The sequence below is a fragment of the Molothrus aeneus genome, chromosome 3 (genome assembly GCF_037042795.1).
Source record: "Molothrus aeneus isolate 106 chromosome 3, BPBGC_Maene_1.0, whole genome shotgun sequence".
In the NCBI taxonomy this organism is placed as follows: domain Eukaryota; kingdom Metazoa; phylum Chordata; class Aves; order Passeriformes; family Icteridae; genus Molothrus; species Molothrus aeneus.
The window spans coordinates 56,050,419-56,073,671 of NC_089648.1; the positions used below are offsets into that span (position 1 = coordinate 56,050,419).

General features: G+C 45.2%; 2 protein-coding genes across 8 annotated transcripts; both read left to right on the forward strand.

The window, feature by feature from the left end:
- Window positions 1-1,138: 1,138 nt before the first annotated feature.
- MRPL18 (mitochondrial ribosomal protein L18) lies at window positions 1,139-4,076 on the forward strand. The gene is made up of 4 exons (XM_066545727.1): window positions 1,139-1,298; window positions 1,742-1,922; window positions 3,381-3,615; window positions 3,874-4,076. The coding sequence occupies exons 1-4, from the start codon at window positions 1,247-1,249 to the stop codon at window positions 3,943-3,945; spliced, it is 540 nt and encodes a 179-aa protein (XP_066401824.1). The 5' UTR covers window positions 1,139-1,246; the 3' UTR covers window positions 3,946-4,076.
- Window positions 4,077-5,128: 1,052 nt separating this feature from the next.
- PNLDC1 (PARN like ribonuclease domain containing exonuclease 1) lies at window positions 5,129-16,622 on the forward strand. Of its 7 annotated transcripts, none has more exons than XM_066545728.1 (19): window positions 5,129-5,234; window positions 5,699-5,756; window positions 5,873-5,946; window positions 6,866-6,899; window positions 7,024-7,147; window positions 7,775-7,863; window positions 8,124-8,230; window positions 9,598-9,677; window positions 10,695-10,832; window positions 11,425-11,494; window positions 11,747-11,832; window positions 12,056-12,111; window positions 13,174-13,241; window positions 14,044-14,097; window positions 14,313-14,355; window positions 14,896-14,995; window positions 15,445-15,620; window positions 15,788-15,886; window positions 16,428-16,622. In XM_066545728.1, the coding sequence occupies exons 1-19, from the start codon at window positions 5,159-5,161 to the stop codon at window positions 16,492-16,494; spliced, it is 1,599 nt and encodes a 532-aa protein (XP_066401825.1). In that variant the 5' UTR covers window positions 5,129-5,158; the 3' UTR covers window positions 16,495-16,622. The 7 variants fall into 7 exon arrangements, 5 of the variants coding, with proteins under 5 accessions (XP_066401825.1, XP_066401826.1, XP_066401827.1 ...); XM_066545729.1 differs by having other exon boundaries at window positions 13,177-13,241; XR_010783259.1 differs by lacking the exon at window positions 16,428-16,622 and having other exon boundaries at window positions 14,896-15,012.
- The last annotated feature ends 6,631 nt before the right edge of the window (window positions 16,623-23,253 follow it).

A 23,253-nucleotide genomic window follows, 5' to 3' on the forward strand; every position in this document is an offset into this window, starting at 1 on the left:
CGCCGCCGGTGGTGGGGTAAGGGATGGGCGCGCGCATAGAGCCCGCTGCCCTGCGCTGGGACAGACCCAGCTTCCCAAAGTGGGGACCTCGGCATGCGGCGCCATAACTGCCCTTCTCAAACACGTTACCCATTGCTCGGGACGGTACCCCGAGTCTGGGGAAGGCTGCAAATTCCGAGACCAATCTCGGGTTCTGAGATGCCAAAAGGTGAAGAAGCTGAAGACTTGCTTCCTGGAGAAACTGAGATTCAAGCTGATACTTTAGGCAGAACATTTTTAATGAGAATTACCCTGACTCATGACTGCGATTGCACTTGATAATGACACATTGTATGGTTTGAAGGTCTCTGAGCTGTAACTGTTCCCGTTATCCTACCACTTTTCAATGGCCAGGTTAAGTGACGATGCTTGTAGGATAGGGGGGAAAACTTGCTAGTCTGAGGAAAACCTCAGGGGGAGATGGCGAACCTGCAAGGTTCAGGATAAGCATGTATGAATTCGTAGGACATGATGTGAACAGGCTTCTTGAATTTCGACAAGCAGGTACCTTGTGTGGCCAGGAGTGACTGCCAGAGTTATACCTGGCTCCTATGGCAGTGTCCAGAGTTCCCTTGCCAGGTGGTGCCAAGAGATCTCCAGACCTTCATCCTCCTTTCAATACAATTTGCTCTTAGATGACTCAAAAGCATTTTCAGGACTACAGCAGTTAAACACAGCTCCAAAGTAAGGTTCCTGCGCGGTCATGCTGGCAGGAGGATGCTTTGGGAAGGCAGAGAAGCTTTGCTGTACCTGTGTGCAGCAGGAGCACTTGAAAAGAAGCCTAAAACAGGATTATGGTAGTTCCCGAAACATCTATTCTTGCTATTTACCCACTCTCTTTCCGCGCCTTGGTCCCTCTTCCCTACACCCGTTCCAGGAAAAGCCGACCCGAAGGCCGGCATTCCCTAAAGCTCTTTTTCCGCGGGCAAAAGTTAAAATATGATCCCCCCGAGCCGGAGCGGTGTTTTTTGGTGTTTTACGAGACGTGAGTACCGCACAGGCGCCCCTCCCCGGGGAGCTGGGGCGGCTCCGCCGGCGGGGCGGCACCGGCCCCGCGCTCGGCGCTTCCGCCTGACCCGTCAGCGGGCGGAATTCCCGCGGCCGCTTCCGCGGGAAGCGCCGCCCCTCGCGCATGGCGGCGCCCGGGTGTCCCTGAGCGGAGGCAGGGGTGTGCCACCGCCCGGGGCCGTGGCGGCTCCGGCTCCCCATGGCGCTGAGCAGCCGCCTGCTGCTGGCGGCCGCCGGGCTCCGTGCAGCGGGTAAGCCCAGGGCTCGCCGTGCCGGCCTTTCCCGGCGGCAGCTCCGCGACCCCCGCGCTCCCGGGGCCATCCGGCGGCCGGGTGTCTTGGTGCTCCTGTGTCAAGGATGAAGGGTTTATACCTTGTTCTTTGGTAACGCTGCGTCTGATTTCTTGTGTACTTCGCTTTCAGCGTTTTGTAAAGCTTTGGACCTAGTCACGCGTGAGTTTGTATCTTATATACGAGTTTAGAAACGGCATTAGTAGACTTGCAGTTCACCTCATAAATTGGGGAAACAGGTTGAGGTCTTGTCGTTCATCTGTTAAGTGCTTAAAAAATAAAAGCAAGATGATTCTGCCCTGCTGACTTCTGTAAGTTGTGTCATTCTGTACTGTATCCGTTCTACTGGCTGCACTGCGTGTTTTTTTAATCTTTGGTGTTTTTTATCTGCTTTCCCCCCCAAGGTGTTCGTTTTGCATCAACTACAGCTAGACTCAAAACTGAGACTGAAGTGGACACAAGTGAAAATGAGATTGTTGCCCCAAACTTCACTAACAGAAATCCTCGGAACTTGGAGCAGATGGCCCTGGCTAGGAAGGAGCGTGGCTGGAAGACCACATGGCCAAAGCGTGAGTTCTGGCACAGGTGAGTCAGGAAGTTACTACCAGAAATGAAGACTCCAAAAGAAAAAAAAAAAAACCCAAACCCAAACAAAAACAACAAAACAAACCCCAGAAACCTACATACAAAACATGTATTTTCGGTTGCTCTATTAGTGTTTCTTTCTCAGTAGGCATCCTCTGTGTTCAGAGAGGAGTGAACTAGTAGTATGTGAAAGCATATGTAGTCAAGATTTTTCCATCTATTGTTAAGGCAACGGTAATGTTGCTTAAGCAACAGCTTTTTAACTCTGCGTTCTCTCAACTCCTGTGCTTACCATGCTTCGTGGTTTTATTTGAGGCACCATAATAGTCTGTTTAGGGTTGTTTTAAATTTGTGGGTTTTGTTTTGTTTTAATTTACTTGTCCTCTGAAAAATAAGTTCATTTTAAGCTGGCATTTCAAAGTCTTTATTTTGTGGGAGAACCCCATCCAGTTTGTTCATACCAGGAAGGCCGATACTATTGCAGTGCAATAAGAAATAGTTGCTCCTAACAAATATTCTACTGTTATGTGTGGATACTTATGGGGTACTTTCTGACCACTTGCAGATCTCAACAAGTTGCTGTGTCAGATCTCAACACCTGCTGTGTCAGCTCAAGCTTTTAAGGGACTGCATAGTGACCACAAAGTTCCATTTCTGTTGGAGCAGTTGTCCTCATATATATCTGTTCCACACCAAACAGGTGTACATTGCTTGGTTTGGAGTGGGTACTGCTCTGAGGCAACATAGGACTGTGGCCCTGAGGAACTGATGAGAAGTTGCTCTTGGAATTTCACTCTTCTGAGCTAGCAATAGGAGTTGTGTGAGTTGACACAGGCAGGCAGCTGGAACGACCACAAAATTATGGCTGAAATGCAAAGAGTACACTTAATTTCATTACCTTGCTAATTGAAGGATCCCAAAGCAACACCCAGGCGGAGACACAGGCAGGAATGCAGGCACTGTTAGGCCTGGTTTGTGCAGGTAGTGAGCCTGCTGTTGGCACCCATTTATTAGGGGCATTTAGGTTTACCCTCATGCTATGATCTCTGAGCTTTGATGGTCTGTCTGTCAAAAGAGGGAGCTCAAGCATGTCCATGAGAGAGCCTCCAAGGCTCTTTGAACACCTCTGTTATCTCTATACAGAGATTCTACTTCTCAAAACAGTCAGAGGATAAACAGCAGTAGGCATAATATGTGGGGTTTCCCACAATGTTATTCTCCAGGACTTGGCATTCCCAGCTGCAAGGTCACTTGAGAGAATCCTCCTTGATATTCTTCCACTTTTAACCCTTTCCTCCCAACATGATTGCTGTTTTGTGTCTTACTGAGCAAAACTCGTAATATAATGTAATATATTAATACACTCAATTTTATTTCATAAAGGAAGTAATTTAAGCATTTGACCCTGTTCTCTGGAAAAGACATTATAATCCTCTTTTATTTCTTTCCTGCCCTCAGATTACGGCTAGAGCGGACGCAGCATTACGTAGAAGCCTTTGTCGAGCGCTCCAACGGGGATGTTGTGGTATCTGCCTCTACCCGAGAGTGGGCCATAAAGAGACACTTGTACAGTCCCAAGGGAGTAGCGGCATGCAGAAACCTTGGCCGTGTCATGGCACAGCGCTGTTTGGAAGCAGGAATCAACTTTGTGAACTTTAAAGCCATTATCCCCTGGGAACACCGTTGTGACTCGGCAAGTACCCATCTACTTATTCCTTTGGCCCTTCTTTCCTTTTTAGGCATTACTTTTACTTCTCTTTACCTTTAATTTACTTATGTAGCTTGACAGTCCCTCCTTGCAACACTCAGAAGGGCTTAGACAAGCTGCAGTTCCTGATATTATGCTTCCATGAGGCTGTTAACCTCTGCCCCTCCATATAACATGTTCCCACTGATATTTAAGTCCTGCTGGCTTTCTTATGTATTTATTTGTGTCTGTCTTTTAAACAAGATCCAGGAATTTGAGAAAGCTGTGAAGGAGGGTGGTGTTGTTCTTCATGAACCAAGAAGAATCTACCGGTAAAATGGAGATTGTTGGGAAGACTTTCCGAGGAACAAGGATCACTTCTTTAGGTTTGTGTACTGGCAAAGGGAAGGTCCAGAGCTGGAAAAAGTTGGAATGTGTCATCTTATAATAAAATATTTTCAAATGGATAGGAGTGTGTCATTTTCTTTATTCTAAAATGATCAACACCTTTAATGCTAGAATCAACTTACCATAGTTCAACTTGACAAAATTTATTAATGTTAATGTTAAAACATTATAATGTTTTAAAAATTTTTTTTTATTTTTAATATTTGATTTTGTTTGTTCCAGCCTGAACTCTGGAAATGCTTTGATATTTGATCCCTGTATACTGCCAGTCTAACCTAGCAAAGTGTAGACATTACACTAATGTTTAGAACTGTGATAAAGTGATAAAGATGTGCAAAGTCTTAGTGAAAATATTAAACTCCCCCAACTCATCTTTGCACCGTTCTTGCAATCCTGAGACTCTTCTAACTGCTTAACCACATGGATAGGTCTACAAGGGAAGCTGCAGAAATTTGTGCTGTAGGGAATAAGAAGCCCCATTCTCCCCTTGTGTGTCTGTCCGCTGCTTCGCACAGGCTGGTGCTGTCAGCGTTTCTGCCTGATGGCTCGGCAGAGCTCCCAACTACGACCAGGCTGTGAAATCCCCACAGAAACTGTGTTGGAACCCTCTGACAGGCAAGTTCAGGGAGGCCAGCCTGGGCAGTGCCACTCCTGTGCCTGTGTCCCGGTGCTGTGCCTGCTGCCTTGTGTGTGCGTGCTCTGGGGCAGGAGAAGGGAATGCCAGGGGTCTGTGCCGGGATTCAGCAGCATGCGGGGTGAGCCCGGCCCGCTTCTGGCATCTTTATTTAATCCTCAGACATAATGAAAAACAACCACTGTTTTACTAGATTTTTACCGAGTTGTCGGTTCATAATAATAGCAACTCTCAGACAGTGACAGCCCCTGAGCGATCTGTATTTCCGGCAGGCGCGCAGTGGGAGCTGCCCCTGCGCTCCCTGTGAGCGGGGGCTGTGCCTGGAGAGGCTTCGCAGCCTAAACCTCCCAGCCTAAACCTCCCAGTCCTTCGTTCCCAGCGCTCGGGTCACGCTGGAGGCTCCCGCGGCGCTGCCTTTCCCGTCCTTCGGCGTGGATCGGGCCCGCCCCCCGGGGCAGCGGCGGGCACGCAGGCGCGCCGGCCGGGCCGGGCAGCGGGAGGGCGGCGATGGAGGTGGGCGCCGAGGGCTTTGCCCAGTGCCTGCCGCGCCTCCGGCGCCGCATCCTCCGCGCCGCATTCGTGGGTGAGCGTCGAGGGCGTCTCGTCTGGCCTCCAGTGCTGCCCTCGGCCCCCCAGGGCCCCTGCCTGACGTGGGGACCTGGGCACTGAGGGGTATCGCAGCCGATAATGGCGCTGCTGCGCCCACAACAGCGAGCACTGAGGCGCGGGGATTCAAACGGGAAAGGGAACTCCAGGCGCGGTGCTGGCCTCGGCTCGGCCGGCTGGGGGCCAGGGGTGTTGGGGTTCGGGGTGTGGGCACGAACACAGCACAGGGTGAGGCAGGCCCCTCCTGAGGGGCGTGGGGGAGGTGTCCCTGCCTCATCCTGCCTCAGGAATGAGGCAGCTGGAGGTGTGAGCCCCACAGCTTTTTCTCTTGAGCTGGCTTCCTGTGGTTTGACAAAGGTTACGGTGAAGAGAAGTGTTAGAGACCCCCGTCCTGGTGGTGCGTCGAATTCAGATTTTCTTGTGTTCTTTCCACTTCAACAGCCCTTGATGTGGAGTTTACTGGTTTGCATTCAACTTCCCTACAAAACAACGAGCCGAGGTAAAGCTCTTGGACTTGAAATGTGAGGGAGACTTGTTGTTCTAGCCCTGTGAGAACAACCTGTACATAGCAGCCCTTCTTGTGTCCCCTCTCCCCAATTCTGGTTTTGTTCCCAGCCTGTTTGACTCCCCTGCGGAGCGGTATGTGAAGGCCAGGCAGAGTGTTCAGCGCTTCACCCTGGTTCAGCTCGGTAAGTGCGGCTCTGACACGGAAAGTGATCTCCCGCCGTCCTACGGGTAACTGGCCTTTTGCTAACAGGTGCGTCCTGCAGGTGCCTCTGGCATTAATTCACTCATTCCAGAGACGTTTGCTTGTTGGGTCCCCCCCCCCCACCCACCCCCGAAGTTTAACACTATCAGCTTTTTAATAAATAAAGTCAGGTGGGCTATATTGTTTTTACGGGTCTAAAGTTGACCATATTTAAAGGTCACATTTAAAAATACGAAGCTTTTAAATCAGAGGATGCAAGCAAGAAGCGTATGACGGCAGCTCCTGTTCAAAGCTGTGTCATTCGATACAGTGCACTATGAGGAAAATGAAGGCTGCTATTTCTGTTATTCTTAAAATAACAAATCAGCATGAGAAAGGGCCTGTGGAGGAGAGCTATTGGCAGTTAAGAACCAGTAAGGAGTCATGAAGCAAGCTTGAAAACAGTTTGAAATATTGTTGAAAGTCTTGGGGTATGTAAGATCTTCATGTGCCTTTTAGGGATTAACAGAAGAAAAAAAAAAACTGAGAACCCATGTTTCAGTCCTCTGTGGTGCCCAGCTTATTCCAAACACTATTGTAGTGTAGTTGGTCCCACAGACTCATCTGTATATGCACAGTCAGGGACTCATCACCACCTCACCTCTCGCCATTGCTCAGTCTGTTTGTTGTTTAATTCAGATTTGACTCATTTTCCCACATAGCAGTGAAAGCTGGTCCTGTTCAGCTCTCAGGAATCCAGGGAGTGGCCTGGCAGTTGCTGCTAGGATTGGCACAGTGACATTCCTGAATGGAAAGCACGTATTTCTTGAGGGGCTCCCCACATCCCTCATCTCATTTGCAGGCGGTCAGTAGACATCCAGCTAAACGCTGCCATCTCAACAGAGGTTTCTTTCTTGCAGGGCTGGCAATATTCTCAAAAGAAAATTCAAACAAGTAAGTCAAAAAGCAGTTTTCTGTTACAATGAGGATAGTGCAGTAAAAATTTTATACATAATTCCCTTTGGGCGGAGTTATTTCTTGTAATTATCTTCTAGAGATATTTTTCTTTTCATTTTAGGTATGTGGTGCATTCATATAACTTTTTTCTCTTTCCCTCAACACTGGGAATAAAGGATGTTGAATTCACCCTCTCTGCATCTAGTATTCAGTTCCTGTCTCATTATGGCTTTGACTACAACAAGGTATGTAATCTCTTCCAGAAATGCAGAACAGAGGAAATCTCTGCAACTGCAGAAGAAATCAGATTAGTATCCCTAAATGTTAATGTTTCTGGGGTAAATAGCATCTTCCTAAAGTATGAATGCATCATGCAGTTTGTTACCAACAGGGGTAGTGAGTGCTGTTTTTTCTGAACTAATGTAAAGGCAATAACCACGTCCTTGTCAACATCACACAGATTCTCCTGCCTCAAAAAAAAACCCGAACCTTATATTTGGTGAGTTACGGATTTGCTAAACAAACCCTGGTGGGTGTCTTTACTATCCATGAAGGTGCAGAAGTATCAGTTTACCAGCATCTTACACATTGTCACAATTCCCATAAAATTCAGACTCTGTTATCCCATAAGAGTACTGTTTTGCAATTCTGGGCAGGAACCATCTGACTTCTTGACTCTTGGAGGCATCTTATTAAAGGAAAAGTAAAAGAAGAGCAAAAAAGCTGATTACAGTTGACAAATATCCTTTTCTTTCTTCAATACCTGTTGGATTGCCTACAGTTTGTTTGTCCTGACTAATCTGCTAATTCTCTAATGTGCTGTGAGAAAATCCAGGGGAATGTAACCAACCTGGCATTTTCTCTCCCCTCAGTTCCTCAAAGATGGAATCCCGTACATGAATGAGGTACAGGAGAAGATCCTTAGGCAGCACCTCTTAGCAGGTACCTGGAAAGTCTGCAGGTGAGCACTTCTCAGTACTGTGCTCATGGCTCAGTTTCACTCAGATCACATTTTGTAGGAATACTGAAACCTGTCAGGCTGAACAGCTCGCTGCCAGCTGTTCCAGCATGCCATGGTGTCTGAAGGAGAATTGAGATCTCAGGATATTATGTGGAGAATTGGGTGCACATTGGGAAATGAAGCTTTTGCATTCCTACAGCAAGGCACAAGGCTTCATCTGTAAAGAGCATTTCTCACATTGCCTCTTTTCCCTCATCCAGCACCAGTAATGCTGACAGGGATGTCCTGAAGAAAGCTATTGATGAAGTGACCACTTGGATAGCTGCAGCAAAGGAAGAGGATACTATGATTCTGCAGGATCTGAGTGGTATGAAACAGTGCCTCTCTTAGGTGCCTGTGGGCTCTGAGTGGCTTCATCATTTTTTGTGAACCTCTGGGGCTATAGCTGTCCTTTCTTCTGTTAAATTGCTCTATTGAGAGGGAAAGCACCAGTGCCTATCCTGCCTTTACAACTCTTTTCCCCAGTTTATACTTCACCTCCTGTCAGGAGTTCATCTCTGGCCTCTTCTACTCTGCTCTCTTGGGGTGCTGGGTCTTTCTGAAGCAGATATGGATGTCTGGACGTTTGGAGCATGCTTTGTTGTAATTAGCTTCCATTTTGTTGTTCCTCTGAGCAGCAGCTGGAGAATAAGTAGTTACTCTGAATCAGGATAACATTTTACACGCTTTAAATCCTGGGTGATTTGGTTTTTTTTTATTTTCTTCCCCTCCTTTCAGAGTTGAGTCCCTCTCGTTGGAGCAACAGGGAGTCCCATAGAGACACATATATGAAAGTGGGAATAAACAGGTCACTTACCCCTGTGTTAGGTTTTGGGAGCACTGTAGCAGAGCTGAGGAACTTCTGTGCTGACTTGAAGAACAGAGGATATTTGCAGGGAATAATTTGTAGGTTTACTCACAAAGCCCAAAACTTCATCTTCTAGGTCAGGGAGTATAATATGGAAAAGGTTAGGAAGAACAGAGTATTCAAGGATTTGTGTGTTGAGTTTTTGCAGAGTATGCAATAGGAGGGGTGGAAACTGTGCTGTGATTTTTATCTGCTTTTTCAGCTAGATATAATACTGATATTTTAATAGAGTCTGGCACTGGTGAGTACCTGTGATAAGAAAGACATTTATTTAAGTAAGCAAGAAGATTGATTCAGGTGTCTCTTTTAATGCTGTTCAGAAGAGGACTGGGTTAGTTCCTTGTCAGCTGTGGGGAAAAATGCATTGGTACCCTTTGTGTGATTGGCTTCTGGGTCTGTTGCTCTGAAACTGAAACTGTCCCAAACCAGAGAGTGTCTTTTTCAGAGTAGTAGCCTTCCTCCCTCTTCAGTTAGTTTTTTCCTTTCCTCCGTGTCCTTACAAAAGCTCATTTGCCTGAAATTTTCACTGCAAATGTGATTTTTGGGGTTTTTTTTGTGTTTTGTTTATTTCTGTGGGTTTGTGGTTGTTGTTGTTTTCTTGTTGTTGTTTTCTTTCCTCTGTGTGTGTGTGTGTCTATGTTTTTTGTTTGTTTTGTTTTCTTTCAGTCATTGTGTGTGGTAATGTACCAGGATCATATGTTGAGGAATATTTTCTATATGTTGGGGGAGAGACATGTCAGTCTGTCTGTCTAGAGGAATGGTGTATTTTCCTTAATGGGCTTCTCTGCACCTCTGAAGCTTATGTTGCCTTTTTTTGTGTGTCATAGGCTATCATGTGATTGAAGTTCAGCTGGTTCTGAGGCAGGCTCTTGAAAATGTTTGGACAGAGCCTCTTGGAGACAAGAAGGTGAGATGGAAATGTGGACCTTTTGAAAAGAGAATTTCTCTCTGGGCAGATAGGACTGGCATTCTTGCAGGGACTCTGAAATGTTTCTTGTAATTTTAATGATAGGGTCAAGGAGCAGAAGAAGACAATGACAAAGGAAATGTAGATTGTGGGATCCTAAGAAAAGGGATACAGAAAACTGAGTAACTCTGGTTTCTGTTTGTCCTGTAACCCCAAAATCCTTTTAAATGGAAGTACTTGTCCTTGGAGCACTTCTGGAGGCACCCTCTCTGTGTCTTCAGACTTAATAAAGTCCCTCCTTCAATACTTCCATAGGAATATACAGTTTTAGCATTTTCTGTGGTTTTCCTTTGCTAACTCCTGCCATGAAGCTGCCTTGAAGACTTTTACTCTGTGATTTGCTGTTTTGCTATTCACTACTGGTATTTTACATTCAGTACAATATTTTCTGTAGTAAAACTATGGTTGTAGACTTCTCAGACTATGGGTTATGGCTATGATATCAGTCAGTTGCTTAGAATTAGCTTACAGGAATCTTTTTTTTTTTTTTGCATTAGTCCTGCTTTGGTCTGATAACCAGTGCCTTTGGTCTGATAACCAGAATGTCAGATTTACTCAGCCTTCTCATCTGAAGAATTGCCTTTGGTGACTCTGCTTGTATGATTGCTGTTTGTTTCTGGGATTTTGCTACTATGAACTTACCATATCAACTTACATATGAACTTACCATCAAGTTAAATTGAATTAGGTTAATTTGTGCTCAGAAAAGCCCTTTGGTAGGAATTGTCCTCTTGAGTAGAGAAGCACAATTAAGACTCACTTTGAGCAGGCCTGTTTAGTTACTGGAACACTGATCTCCATATAGAAGTGAGACAGTCCCAAGGTCCCAGGGAATGCAGTTTTTCAGTCCTTCAGTGCCTTGAAGCTGAACTTGACCTCAGCATTACTGACCCCCAGTAAGCAATGTACATACAACTAACATGGGAGGCTGAGATACTCAGTGACTGTTCTTTTCAGGTAATGGTGAAAAAAGTGAGTCCAGAGCATCGTCAGCTTCTGGAGAACTCTTCTTATGACCACTGTCAGAAAAAGCTCATTCTCCTGTCTGCCCGGGGCTTCACCAACCTCTTCCAAATACTTGTTAAAGTCAAGAAGGTAAAATGCCTTAACCCTGCTCTCATTTTTCATCTCTTTTTAATTTTGCTGTGTTAAATGCAATATTAAAACCCTAATGTTACAGTTTGAGTCACCATCAAAGAAAGATGAGCAGATTATTGCCTTTTGGGCAAGCTGTGCTTTCCAGCATGCGTCAGACCAGTTTATTGGACCATGTGGGCCATTGGTCTGACTTTGTGTGGAAATTCTTACGTTCTGTATGCAGCTTATCAGATGGATTTCAGCTTTAGAGGACTATGGGTGATGTGCAGCAAAGACCATCCCTGCCCTTGCAAGTAAGCATATAAATCTGATGGCTGGAACCTTGTTCAGCTGAAGCCTGAATCCACTTAGCTCCACTGAAAATAGAATGCTGCTGAGACAATAGGTTCTCAGAGGGTCCACAAGCGTGATTTCTTGAAGGCAGTAGTTCTCCAGTGAGCCTTGCTGCCCGAATGACTCCTGTGTGAGTGTGTGTGGATGTTGTCTCTTGGATGAAAGGGTTACAGCTGTTGAGTGTGCCTGTGTTTACCTCTGAGCTCTCTTCAGAAATGTGCTCCAATGGGCTGTTATGTTTATATTCCTCCTGTAGCCCCTGGTGGGACACAACATGCTTATGGACCTTATGCACCTTCACGACAAGTTCTACAGGCCCCTCCCAGGTACTGCTGTGTGTAGCTGCTGTCCTGGGCTGCTGCCTTTGCACTGGGGGTGGAACAGGAGGTGCAGTGGCAGTTTGCCACCACAGACACCTGCAGGGCTTAGCCAGCAGCTGGGCTGGTTGCCTCTTCTGAGTTCTAAATGCTGAAGAGAGCATCATTGCCTGCTGTCACTTCTCTTTCCTATTACTTTGTGGTTGCATGGGATTTTCCTCAGTTTCCTGATGCCTTTCTCCACATGTGCTTTGCTTTCAGAAAGTTATGAGGAGTTTAAAAGGAACATTCACAACCTGTTTCCTGTCATCATAGACACCAAGACTGTAACAAAATCTGTGCAGAAGGTGAGATGCACAGGTTTTTTTGTTTGACATTTTAACTTGTGTTTCACCCAAGAGAGAGGATATCTTTCCTCAGTGCCCTGTGATAACAGAACTGCAAACAGTTCTCAGTGTTGCCTTGGGAAGTTCTAATTTTAGATCTCATTTAACAAATTGGCAATGTAAGTAATTGAACTCACCATAAGGTTTGTTGTGGTTGGTTTTCTAATACATTCTTCTTTTATAGAAATGTCTGTTTCCTCGAGTATCTAGTCTTGTGGAGGCATATGCAGTTTTGTGCAGGTAAGTGGTGGCCAACAGAGCTTTCAGCAATCCCTGGTCTTCTTTGGAAAGATATTTCACAGTCAGCCACATCCCATGTTCGTACTTTCCCTCCTCTCAAATGCTTTCAGTTGGATCCTTGTCTTTCTAAATTTAAGAGCAAAGGATTTGCACATCTTTCTTATAAAGGAATTGTGTAGTAAATTATTTGTTCTGAGTCACTTCTCTCATTGAATTGCCCTTATTTCATTGGTCACAAATTTGGTTTGCATACAACTGTACACTCAGCTTGAGAATTATGTTGCTTATGCCATGTTCTGAAATGAGTAAGATGCAGTTCTTGGTGAAAATACATCCTAATTTCAAATGCCTGTCCTAAGAGAGGGCTGCACTGAGCCCAAAGCAGTAACTAAAGACAATGTTCAGATCTACATGAGTAGATGATGTACCTCATGAGCATAGTCAAGGTGTGGCAGGAGACTTACTTCACACTTCTTTTGTGAATTAATTTTTTTGCATGTCAATTTTGCTAAAGAAAGGAAAATTTTGCCTGTTTCCCGTTACCCCCTAGTCCCAAGAAGGAGATGCGAAATTAATATTTTTTTTTAAACAGTACTGGGATTCTGAGAGTTTGTTTATTAGCAATTTCAGACTGCATATTCTGCTTGATTGTTCATTGTTTTATTTCAGTCATTTCAGGGATATCTGTTTAACCTCCAGGGTTCCCCATTCAAATAGAACCATCTAGTAAACCTCTTTCCCTGCAGTTTTAATTCTGCTCACTTTTTTTGTTTTGTATGCAATTAGAACAAATTTGCTGCTTATAAGTTTTGAGTGAGGGAAGAGACTAAGAAAGGATTTAGGAGTTAGTTTTCAGGAAGAAAACTGATATTTTGAAAATACTTACTTGAGTAGATAGTACTCAAGTAAGTATTTTAGCCTTTTCCTGGAGGCCTATCAAAGTTCACTTTAAAGTCTCCAGTAGCTTTTTTCTGAAATGAAGCTACAGGTCACTAGAGAACAGTAACTTTTCTCTAACATACTGAGAAAAGACAAAAATATCACACATCCACTTGTCTTCAGCAGCAACCTGAATCCCAAAGGTCCACCGTGCCCTGTTATAGCTCTTGCAAGTGGCTGCTCAAGATACGGTATGTTCTTAAGCAAATCTTCAGAGTAAGGAAGATCAAAAGAGGTTTGTTGCACTCTCTGGGTGACCACATACAAAGGATGAAGGAATGCCAGTGGGTCTGCTGAATTTGCCCAGAGCTGCTGATACAGATTTTTGTTCAGACCCAGAGCCTGGACTCCCAAGTTCTGCATGTCCCTGGTAGCTGCTGAGGGAAATGCAGGGCAGGTTTGCCTCATGCTGCTGGTACAGACAGCATTTACACTGTGTTGGGCTGAACTGAACCTGACTTGGACTGTGAAGTCAGGAGCCCTTGGAAGGGGCAAGGGGAGGTGGGGAACAGCTGTCTTAGAAGGGAAGGTGGAAGGAGCTAATGGCAAAGTAGCCGGAGCTTGGTGGCTGGTCCAGGATCATGGTGTGATACTGGCTGTGAGGCAGATGTTTCCTGGCTTCTCCTGGCAGCATCGTGTCCTGCAGCACAGGGCCTCCTGAGTTTGAAATGGTTCCCATACCACCAATAACAGAGACAACACAGTTTGGCTTAGACTTTCATAAAAGTTAAATTTTTTCAATGTGCATCTTGCTAAGCTTTTCAGGCATTCATGTAACTGCTGCTTCTTTTTCAATGTTTTAAAATGCTTGTTAGAAGCACAGCCTTTTTACTGAGTGTCAAGTTTTCAGGGTGAGAAAGGAAACAGAGTTGAGGGGAGGGGGAAAAGAACCTTCAGAATAGCAGATCTCATGAATTAGGATTCTGCAGCGTAGTAGTTTTCACAGCATGCTAGATTTGTTTACTTCTTCCTGATTTTGTTGGACACTTACAGCCGAGAAGAAATTTCCTCATGAGGCAGGCTATGATGCATTTCTCTGTGGTTCAGGTAAAATGCTTCTTAAAAACTCCTTCAGAGGTCGTGTTGGGATTTGGCAATCTTTTCCTTCTCTCTAGATCTATTTGATGCTAAGAAATATTTGTTTATATACTGTCTGTTGCTCTTAGTAACTTAGCTGCACTTCAATGCATTTTTGCTTTCTATGTATTTAGCTGTGTTTCTCTAGCTTTCTTCTAATGCCACCTCATTATTCCTTTCTCTAGTTCTTCTGATGTCAGCTCATTTGCTACTGTGCAGATCCACAGAGTGAGTAATGTTTAAGTGTTGACTGAAAATTGCATTACAAGGGATGTTTTTCCTATGGAAAACAGTCTTCTGTTTGCTCTGTCTGACTTTTTGTTTCTCAGACTGGTCTTCCTTTTGGACAAAAGAAAGTGTTATTGGAAATGTCATGTCCTAATTTGATTTTTATTTTATAAATCTGAAAGTAGTATTTATGTCAAAGTTTTATGTCAAAGCTGACATTTTAAAAATGAAATCAGGGGCCATGTGATGGCTCAGAGGTTGGGAAATGACATTGTGACTTCTTTGTTCTTGAACAAGCTCTCTCAAGTTCAGTTCACTTGGGTAAGGGTCAAATAATTTTCCATTAGTTTCCTTTTTTGAAATCTGTGTGAATCGGTGCCTTCAGTTAAGTTCCGTTCCCTTTTCTTGCAGCTTTTTAACTTCTGTAGGAAGATACTAAGATCTGAAATATCTATTCTGTCACTAGTTGAAGAGCTTGGACTGTGTAGCAGTGCAGTACTGGAGAAACAAAACTTTGTTCTCTTTTGTTTTCTGATTTAGTGCTGCAGTGGAGGCTGAGCCTTCTTTCTCGCAGTACCTCGCCGTGTTGGCTGAGCACGTGAACAAAGTGAATTTCATCCGAGGTGGTGTTTCAAGCATTGTGCGTATGAATTGCAGGTCTGTGACCTGTTTGTGGGGTGCATAGGTTAGCAGCCTGCTTGACAGCTTCCTTTGAGGAGAGGAATCCACTGGTGCTGGGGCCCACCTTGGCAGAAATTGTCATTGTACAAGTGATGCAGTCAACCTTTTGAAATGGCCAATGAGTTGAATTTCTGCTTTGCACTATATTTATGTTGTTATTCTGTAAGATGGCATTAGCCAGTTTACATTACTCTTTCTCAGGTAGTTTCTCCATGGTAGTTGTGACAATTTGCTTTTATGACAATATTTAGATGAATCTTGGGGCAAAACAAAATTAATGTTACACAAACAGCAATATTACACAACCTGTCATTTATTTGTCATGTTCTGCATATTTCATTATTATATTAATAGTGGCTCTATAGTATTTGCAAATTCAGGTATGTCTCAATACTGTACATTTTCCAGAATTTTTCTGGGGAAGATTCTCCTTGCCGCCATCCCCCTGCCTTGGTTGTTCATGTCCGAGGCTGGCCAGGGCTGACCGAGGGACAGATTTACCAAGAGTTTAAGGCTCGTTGTCGCTTTGATGTCAGACGGCTTTCAAAGAACCAGTTCATTCTGCTCTCCAATAAATACAAGCAGTAAGTGATTAGAAAGTCTTAACTTTCAGTGTCCTCTCTTCCTCTGATCCAGGCCTTTGTCCCACCCTCTCTCTGCTGTGACAGCTCTTGGATAGAAATTACTGCCCTGAGCTGTGGGGTGCTGTAAGCGGCCTGCGGGCTGAGCTCAAGCCGTGCTTTCATTGCAGGGTCAGGCACGTCCTGCGGGATTACAGGCACCACCCTCACCTGCAGGTCTCCGTCTATCGCCACTGGAGGCACTCGCCGAGCGTGAACTGCCTGCTGCAGTGAGTTGCGGGGGCGGGGGAAGCATTCCTTTCAGGTCCGAGGCCCTGGCACAGCAGCAGCCTGCCTCGTGTTTGCAGTGTCCTTCTGCCAGCCCTCGGAGGAGCAGGGGACTCGGGAGCAGGTGCTGGGTGGCTGCTCGTGGGCTTTCAGCCCTGGGCTACTGGACTTTAATCTTGCTCTTGGTTAACCCAGGAATGTTTCCCCGAGGATAGCACAAAACTATGGATGTGCTGTCACAGCAGGGAGGTTGTAATCTTACTGAGCTGTAGCACCACCTCTAATAAGCTTGGTGAGAGGGAGGCAGAATCTCTGGTGTGGGATGGATGTGGGTTTTTTTCTACAACTGAGTTGAAAGCTTGGCAGTGGGAGAGAATTCCAGATTCAAAGTGCACTCCTCTTGTGAGATGGTGACAGTGATGCTCATGAAGGGTGAATTTCTGCCTTGACATGGTTTGAAAAAGAATCTAAGCTCTTAATAAACAAAAAATTAAGCCATACATATAAGTAGCCTAACAGCATTTTATTATTCTTGTCTCTTAGAATCTCTGGTATTGTGGCGCTGTGGTCTCTCTTGGCCTTTGTGCTTGGAGGAGCTCGCAGCTGTTGACTCTAAAGGACTACTGTAGAGATGAGATGAGAGGAACACTGATCTTATTTCTTGTGTTTGTCCATTTTGTTTTCTTTCATTCAATAAAATGAGGAAAAAAAAGAACAGGAAAAAACCCAAAAAATTAATACTCTTTGAATTGTTTTCTTGGAAATCTGTTTTTTAAAGGGGGTGTGTTGCTTTGCAATTCATGGTATTTTGTAATCTGCTCAAAGCATCATCTCCTCCTGAAGGGGGAGATGGTTGTTTCAATGCCTAATTTTCTTTGGTCCTGTGTAGGTTCTTCACAGCTATTCATTCCCTCAGTTTGTTCCCAGTGCCAGTGCTTGCTGCATAAAACACATTTCTGATAAAGTTCAGGAAGTTCTGAAATAAAAGATGCTATTTTTAGCTTCAGTTGTAAAGCAGGGGAAATGTCATTGTTTACCAAATGAAAATGGGCAGAGTTGATGGAGAAACCACTCTTGGGGCTCATGACAGATTCTGGGGAATAGTAAATAATTTGCAGTGCTGTCAGTGCAGTATCATGCACTGGTATTTTCAGTGACAGTGTAGCTGAGGTTTGACACAGATAAGTGGAATTTATCAGGTTCCAGTTTGTGGAGTGTACAGAGGTCAGGTGAGTCAGCACACATTTCTGTTTGCTTCTAGTGCTCAGCATGTGAGCAGTCTTTTGTCCAAAGAAGCATGAGACATGCTTTGTGGATCAGTTTCTCTTGATAGAGCTGGAGTATTTGTCAATCCAGGGAATTTGGTATTCAGAGATTTTTTTTTTTATTAATCTCCTCTTAAAAAGAACCTGTTGATCCAGGGTTTCCATATAATGGTTCTTAGATGTCATTAGTCAGACTTAATTGGATGGGGCCCATGCTCACCTAATAGGCAGAATGTGCCTTAATTGACTGTGACGTGGGAGCTGCTGCAGCGGACCTGAAGGCAGCAGCACAGCCCTGCGGTGTGCCTGAGGATCACGTGCTCTCTGCTGCTCTTGAGGGGAGGAGGGCTGCACATCTTCACATGTGGTTCTTGAGTTCTGCACAGCTGTGGTTTACAGCTCTTGTGTCACAAACAAGACAAGTAATGGACTTCTTGATGACCTTTTTTATAACCCTTTAGTGATGGGGTTCTCTGTCACAGTGTTCATTCAAGTACCAGTGTGTCTCCCTGCTTATTCTGTAATGCTAGTTTGTCTTCTAGCATCATTAGACACCCCCCTTGTGTCAAGAAGAGCACAGGCTCTTTGTGTTGTGTAGGTTTAGGAAGATTTCCACTGGCTGTTACATACAGTAGCATGTGTTTTCACATAAAAACACTCTTCTTGGGAAACATAATACCCTTATTCTCTGAGGTCTGGATTCAGCTAGCTGTTTAAATGTGGGGAGACAAAGCCTCACTTGCACCTGATCTTTACAGTCTGGGCATTATGAAGATACAGATGCTGTTACCTGTGAGAAGCCCAGGAGTTTCTAAGAGAGCATGCACTTTGAAGGAACCAAGAAACTGTGCTGTCTTTAAATTTTGTTCCTCCCATTTTCTTCTCAGAGTGGCATACAGACACATAATGACTCAGTTCCCTGCAGTGCTGTTCTCTCTCTTGCCTCATCTCTAGAGAAGCACACTTTCCCGTGGACAAAAGTAGAGATCTTCTCACCCTTTTTGGAGAAATAGCCCATGGGTCTGACCATGTGTTTTCCATTTCTAAGAGACAGACACAGTTCATGTAGCAACGTGGTGTAGTGAATCAAGAGACTTGATTTTCCTGCTTTAGAGCTGGGAGAAGTGACAATTGCTGTAGAACTACTAGATATTCCTAGTAAAAATCAGTTAAGTTTACATGCAGAGTAAAAACATGAAGAGATCAGAGTGAGTTAAGTCTGTTTTGATCTTCCAAGGGAAGACTTCACAGAAACAAGTTGCCTTCTCTGATAATCAAGGGTACTGCGCTGCTTGGAGCCTGTTGAAGGGCTCATTGTGATGTACTGGCTTCCACTTCCAATGAAATGTGTTAGCTGGGGGCTAGTCAAATAAATCAGAGCAGAGACATTTGGCCCTGGGAACAGAGCAGCAAGTTTTTCTGAGCTCATGTTGATCAAGACAAAAACTTCCTGAATATGTCAATCTGGCCATTCCAACCTCAGCCATTGCTTTTGCTCCATACTAGGGAATTCTTACTAATTGAACTTGGAAGTATCCAAAGTTTTTCAGGTTATACCTGTTCTTGCCTGTCTCCTGCAAGAAGGAGATAATTTAGACAGTAGGAGATAATTTAGATTCTTGTGAGGCCAATTCATGGTGGTGCAACCTGTGACTCTGGCCCTGAGGAGATGCATGTCAGAGCTCCTGAGTTGTTCTGAGGGCTGGCAGTTCAGACAATCAAACCTGTCTCCCTTAGACAGTGGTAAAACCACAGCAGAGTCCCTAGCAGCAGCTACAGCCCACTTGCCTCTTAGCTCTGTGAGAAAATTATACTTCAGCTGCAAGGCTTGAAAGGATAATTCCAACCCTCAATGAAAAAAATGTTACAATTCAAGTTGTGAAGGTGTATGCTAAAAATATAGCCCTGCAAATGGAACACTGCAGATCAGAATATATTTATTTACAAGAACAATTTGATTTTTGATACATTGACTTTTTTGATGTGTTCAAGTTTAAATATATGAGTTTTGATATAACATCTCCACTCAAATGAGAAGGCATGGAAAAGGCAGACCTATCTCTAAATATTCCTCTGTTCATGCTGCAGCTCATGGCTTCAGTGGTAATAGGCCAGATTCCCACTGGCACTGGAGGAGGGGAGAGCAGGATTTACCTCTCTGAAAAGATACTTTTTCCATATAGAAGAAAACTTTTTATAGTTCTGTGGTTTTAAATGGTGTGAACCAACAGTTCTTCTTCACAGTTTGTTTTCATTCAAAAGACATCATAGCAGAAAACCTTGGAACAGTGAGGTTGCAGATGTCTTGCTGGATGAATGAAGTGCAACAGCCTGGTGCCAAGTGCCAGCAGTGCTCAGCCCCTTGGTGGGAGGTTCCCTCAAGCCAGAACAGCTTTGGCTGTGCTGCAGCACCACAGCTGGGTCAGAACTTCGTGTGCTGATGAAGAGACTGACAGAGTTTCCATATGCCTTAGACATGGAAAAACCCTGCTGTGCAACTGCTCTCTTAACACATTTTTGTGATGTTCTTTTATATGCAGCAGCAATAAAACTTTTATTTTTTGGTTTTTAATCTCTCTTTTTCCCATGGCTTTCCCCAACAGCCCCTCTCCACTGGTTGCTGTAGTTATAGGAGTGCCTTTAGGCTTCCCTTCTGGGAAGGATCTTGGCACAGTCCCATCTCTGAGGGGTACCTGGGCTGGGGTTGCTCCCTTTTAACCACAGATACAGTATGCAGATATGTTCCCACCTGACATTCAGACCCCTGCCCTGCACCTTGGGCAGGGGAATGAGACTCATATCCTCAGAGAAAGTGATTCAAATCCCATCAGCATCCTAACAAGCAGTTGAATAGTTGCATCCTCTTGAATTTTCTCCCCAGCCAAATGATCATATAAACAGACAGATGTCTCACCAAAGGTAAGATGGAGATGGGACTCCTGCACCACTTCCTCCCCATGCAGGACAGCTAAAGACCCCTTCCAGACACAGGAGAGATTGGCACTCATTCTCCTGTTTCTGGAGATGGCTGTGTTAATCTATTGACCTTCCATGGTCAAGCTTCAAAAGAAGATGGCAGCAGCAAGTGTGTTGGCAAAGAACCTCATTAAAATATCTGTGGGATGGAAATCTGTGGAAGGTAATAGCCACTGTGCAGGGGAAACACATGGTGCCCTGCCAGAAACACATCCAGTTAAAAAGGAAAATAAAAAAGACTGCTATTTAAAACTTAAAGACAGCTTATTAAACAAAAGGTGCACACAAATTAAGGAAATCCTAAAGTACTACTAAGTTTGGACCTGGTCCACCCATGAACACTCCTGGAGTTTACCTGGGTTTATAAGCAGTGGAAGATAATCTGCAATCCTCATTTTGAATCTTGAAGTAATACAAACTATTTTACTGGCCCGGCCCCATAAAACTTGGCACTAGTGTTTGGACAGATCTGTAACATGTTGTGACCTTGCTTGAAAAGGTGCTGCTAGAAATTCCTGCTTTGCCTCCAGCTTTTGGTTAACAGAGGTACAGCTGATTTAATTTCTCACCACTTAACAAGATGCCTGCTTACAAGTGCAGCCAGCCTAACCAAAACAGGCAGTCATTCACTCACTCTGGAACTCATCTGTCCTGTGCATGAAACCTGCACAACTGACTCTGCCATTCCTACACAAGTGTGAGGATTTGCAAACCCACAGGCTCCCACAGCTGCCTGCAGTGCTCAAAATTTGCCCCCTCCCCTGGGATGCAGGACAGAAGCAGCTTGATGCAATTGTTCCACAGGGCCACTGGGTCATGGGAAGCAGTGCCACAGGAGACATGCTGGGCTCCTGGGCCTCCCTTGGGGTCCCACAGCCTCCAGAAGCTGGGCAGTCTCCAGGGGATGGACTGGGTCTGGCTGCCCAGTGGGGGGTGTCTGGGGGCTCTCTGCAGCCAGAGGCACCCCTGTGAGGGGGATGCTCTTGCTCCATGGCTTGCATTGATAAATGTCCTAAATGCACCTTAACACAAGAGTACTGCATGGTGATGGGGGAACAGAACTGCAACCAGAGCTCTTCCCAATTCTAAAGGCATCTGTCTCCATCTTTAGACTCCCAAGTGGTTGCACAGTCTGGCTGGCACCTCTGATTCTACATCTGCTCCTCACTGAACTTTCCCTCCTTTACTTGCATGCTTCCAGTGGTGTCACTGCTGAAGGAGGAGGAGCAAATAGTGCCTGTCTGTGGCTGCTGGCTCACGGTGGGCTCAAATCGAGCAGGAGGCAGGGCTGTGGCTTCACAAAGCACCACCCCATCCCCTTGCTGTAGGCAGTTCCTGAGGAAGATGTGCTTGCCTGTCTCATATTTCTATGAGTATTTGTGCTAGAGCAGTGGCCATGAGCTCCTGACACACAGGCCAGGATCAGCAGCCTCATTGCTGCTGGGGCAGGAGGACCCCAACCCTGAGACTGGCTCAGCTGCTCAGAGCATGGTACTGATAACACAGAGCCTGTGGGTTCAGTCCCTGTACGGGATATCTGCTTGAGAGTGGAACTCGATGATCCTTGTGGGCTCTTTCCAACTCAGAATATTCTGTGAATCGTGAACCCTGGTCCCCCCCTTCTTGCACTTTTTGGCCCCCACCACATCCCTGGAACAGCAAGCGCAGGAGAGAGATGGGCTTTGCTCCTCAGCAAGGAAGAAGGACTGGGAGAAAAAATTGGATTTGGAGAGAACGGGCAGGAATAGGTGGCTGGGAGCTGGAGGTGATGTGAAAGGCTTTGCTAATGATGATCTGCAGGGAGAAAATAGTCAGGGAGAAAACAAGGAGAAAAGATCTCGTCTTTAGACTTGAGATTTTGGCACTTCAGCTGCACATGAGTTTCTCCTTGCTGAAGGTTACCACTTCTCTCAGGGTTTTGCACATTCACCCTCTAATCTGCCACATTCACCACAAATCCCACCAGAGATGGAGCAATGGATGTGGTTGTGTGGACCTGCCAACCTACAGGAAGGGTCAGTGTTTCTTTCCTGCTATTCTCCTCCTACAGCTCTGAAGATGGGAAATGAATGCAGCTTCCTCTGTAAGTATAGATTTCCCCTGACACCAACACTTTTTCCAGTGTAGGGATAGTGCTGGCTCTGTGTCTCATTGTCAGGCAGCTGTTCCAGGAAGCTGAATACATCCAAGGTTGCCCTAGTCTGCCCCCAGCCTGTCACAGGTGCAGGAACCAGCCTGGACTGGTGCCAGTGCCCTCTGTGCTGGAGCTGGGTTCTCTGCCCCTTTTAGTCTGCTCAGCTGGCTTGTTCAGCTGGGGCAGAGACAGGGAGGAAATTTCCCTCGAATCACTCTGGCAAGGACCCTGTGTGATTTTAATATTCTAGCCAGCGGCAGGGTGCCTACCTGGTAGGGTGGATTAAGCATTCCTTCCTTCACTCCTTATTCCTGCAATACCCAAGCATCAACTTCCTGTTCTGTAGCCACTTGTGCTTCATTTTTTTTGAGATGTGAAATGCTATATCTTATTTAAGTTTAAAAGATTTAGTGGGTTTTGGTGTTTTTCCAAGAAATCCCAAATTCATTGACAAATGGAGTTTTCACCACAAAAAATGGGACTATTTTTTAAAACAAAAATAAAGTGAAATTTAACTTTTTTCCCCTCAAAAACTTATTTCCCTTACCAATGGCAAAATGCTTGGTTGTGTCACGCTGCAAATCTGATACCGCCTCCTGCCACTGGTATCACCTCCCCCTCAAATCCACTTGTGCTGAAGACTATGACTCTTCTTGGGTAATACCATGTAGCAATTTGCTGTCTTTGTAGTCTTCAAAAATCTGAAAAACTCATCCATCTGCAGAGTGCATCCCTTCAAGAGGGTGTAACTAAACCTCTGCGTTTCCAACCCATCCTGGCTCTGTTTCTGTTCTCACCTTGCTCCCCATGTCCCATTCATTAAGGCTTTCTGCAGGGCTCTCTGAATGGTTTCTCCAATTCTCATCTTCTTTCGTGCCCTGACAGAGAAGGAGGCTGGGGGTTTTGCACTGCTGGTGATGCTGAATGAAGCAGAAATGTACAGGAGCCTGAGTGGCAGCAATGCAGGAAGCCTTTGTTTTACAGCGGTTGTGAG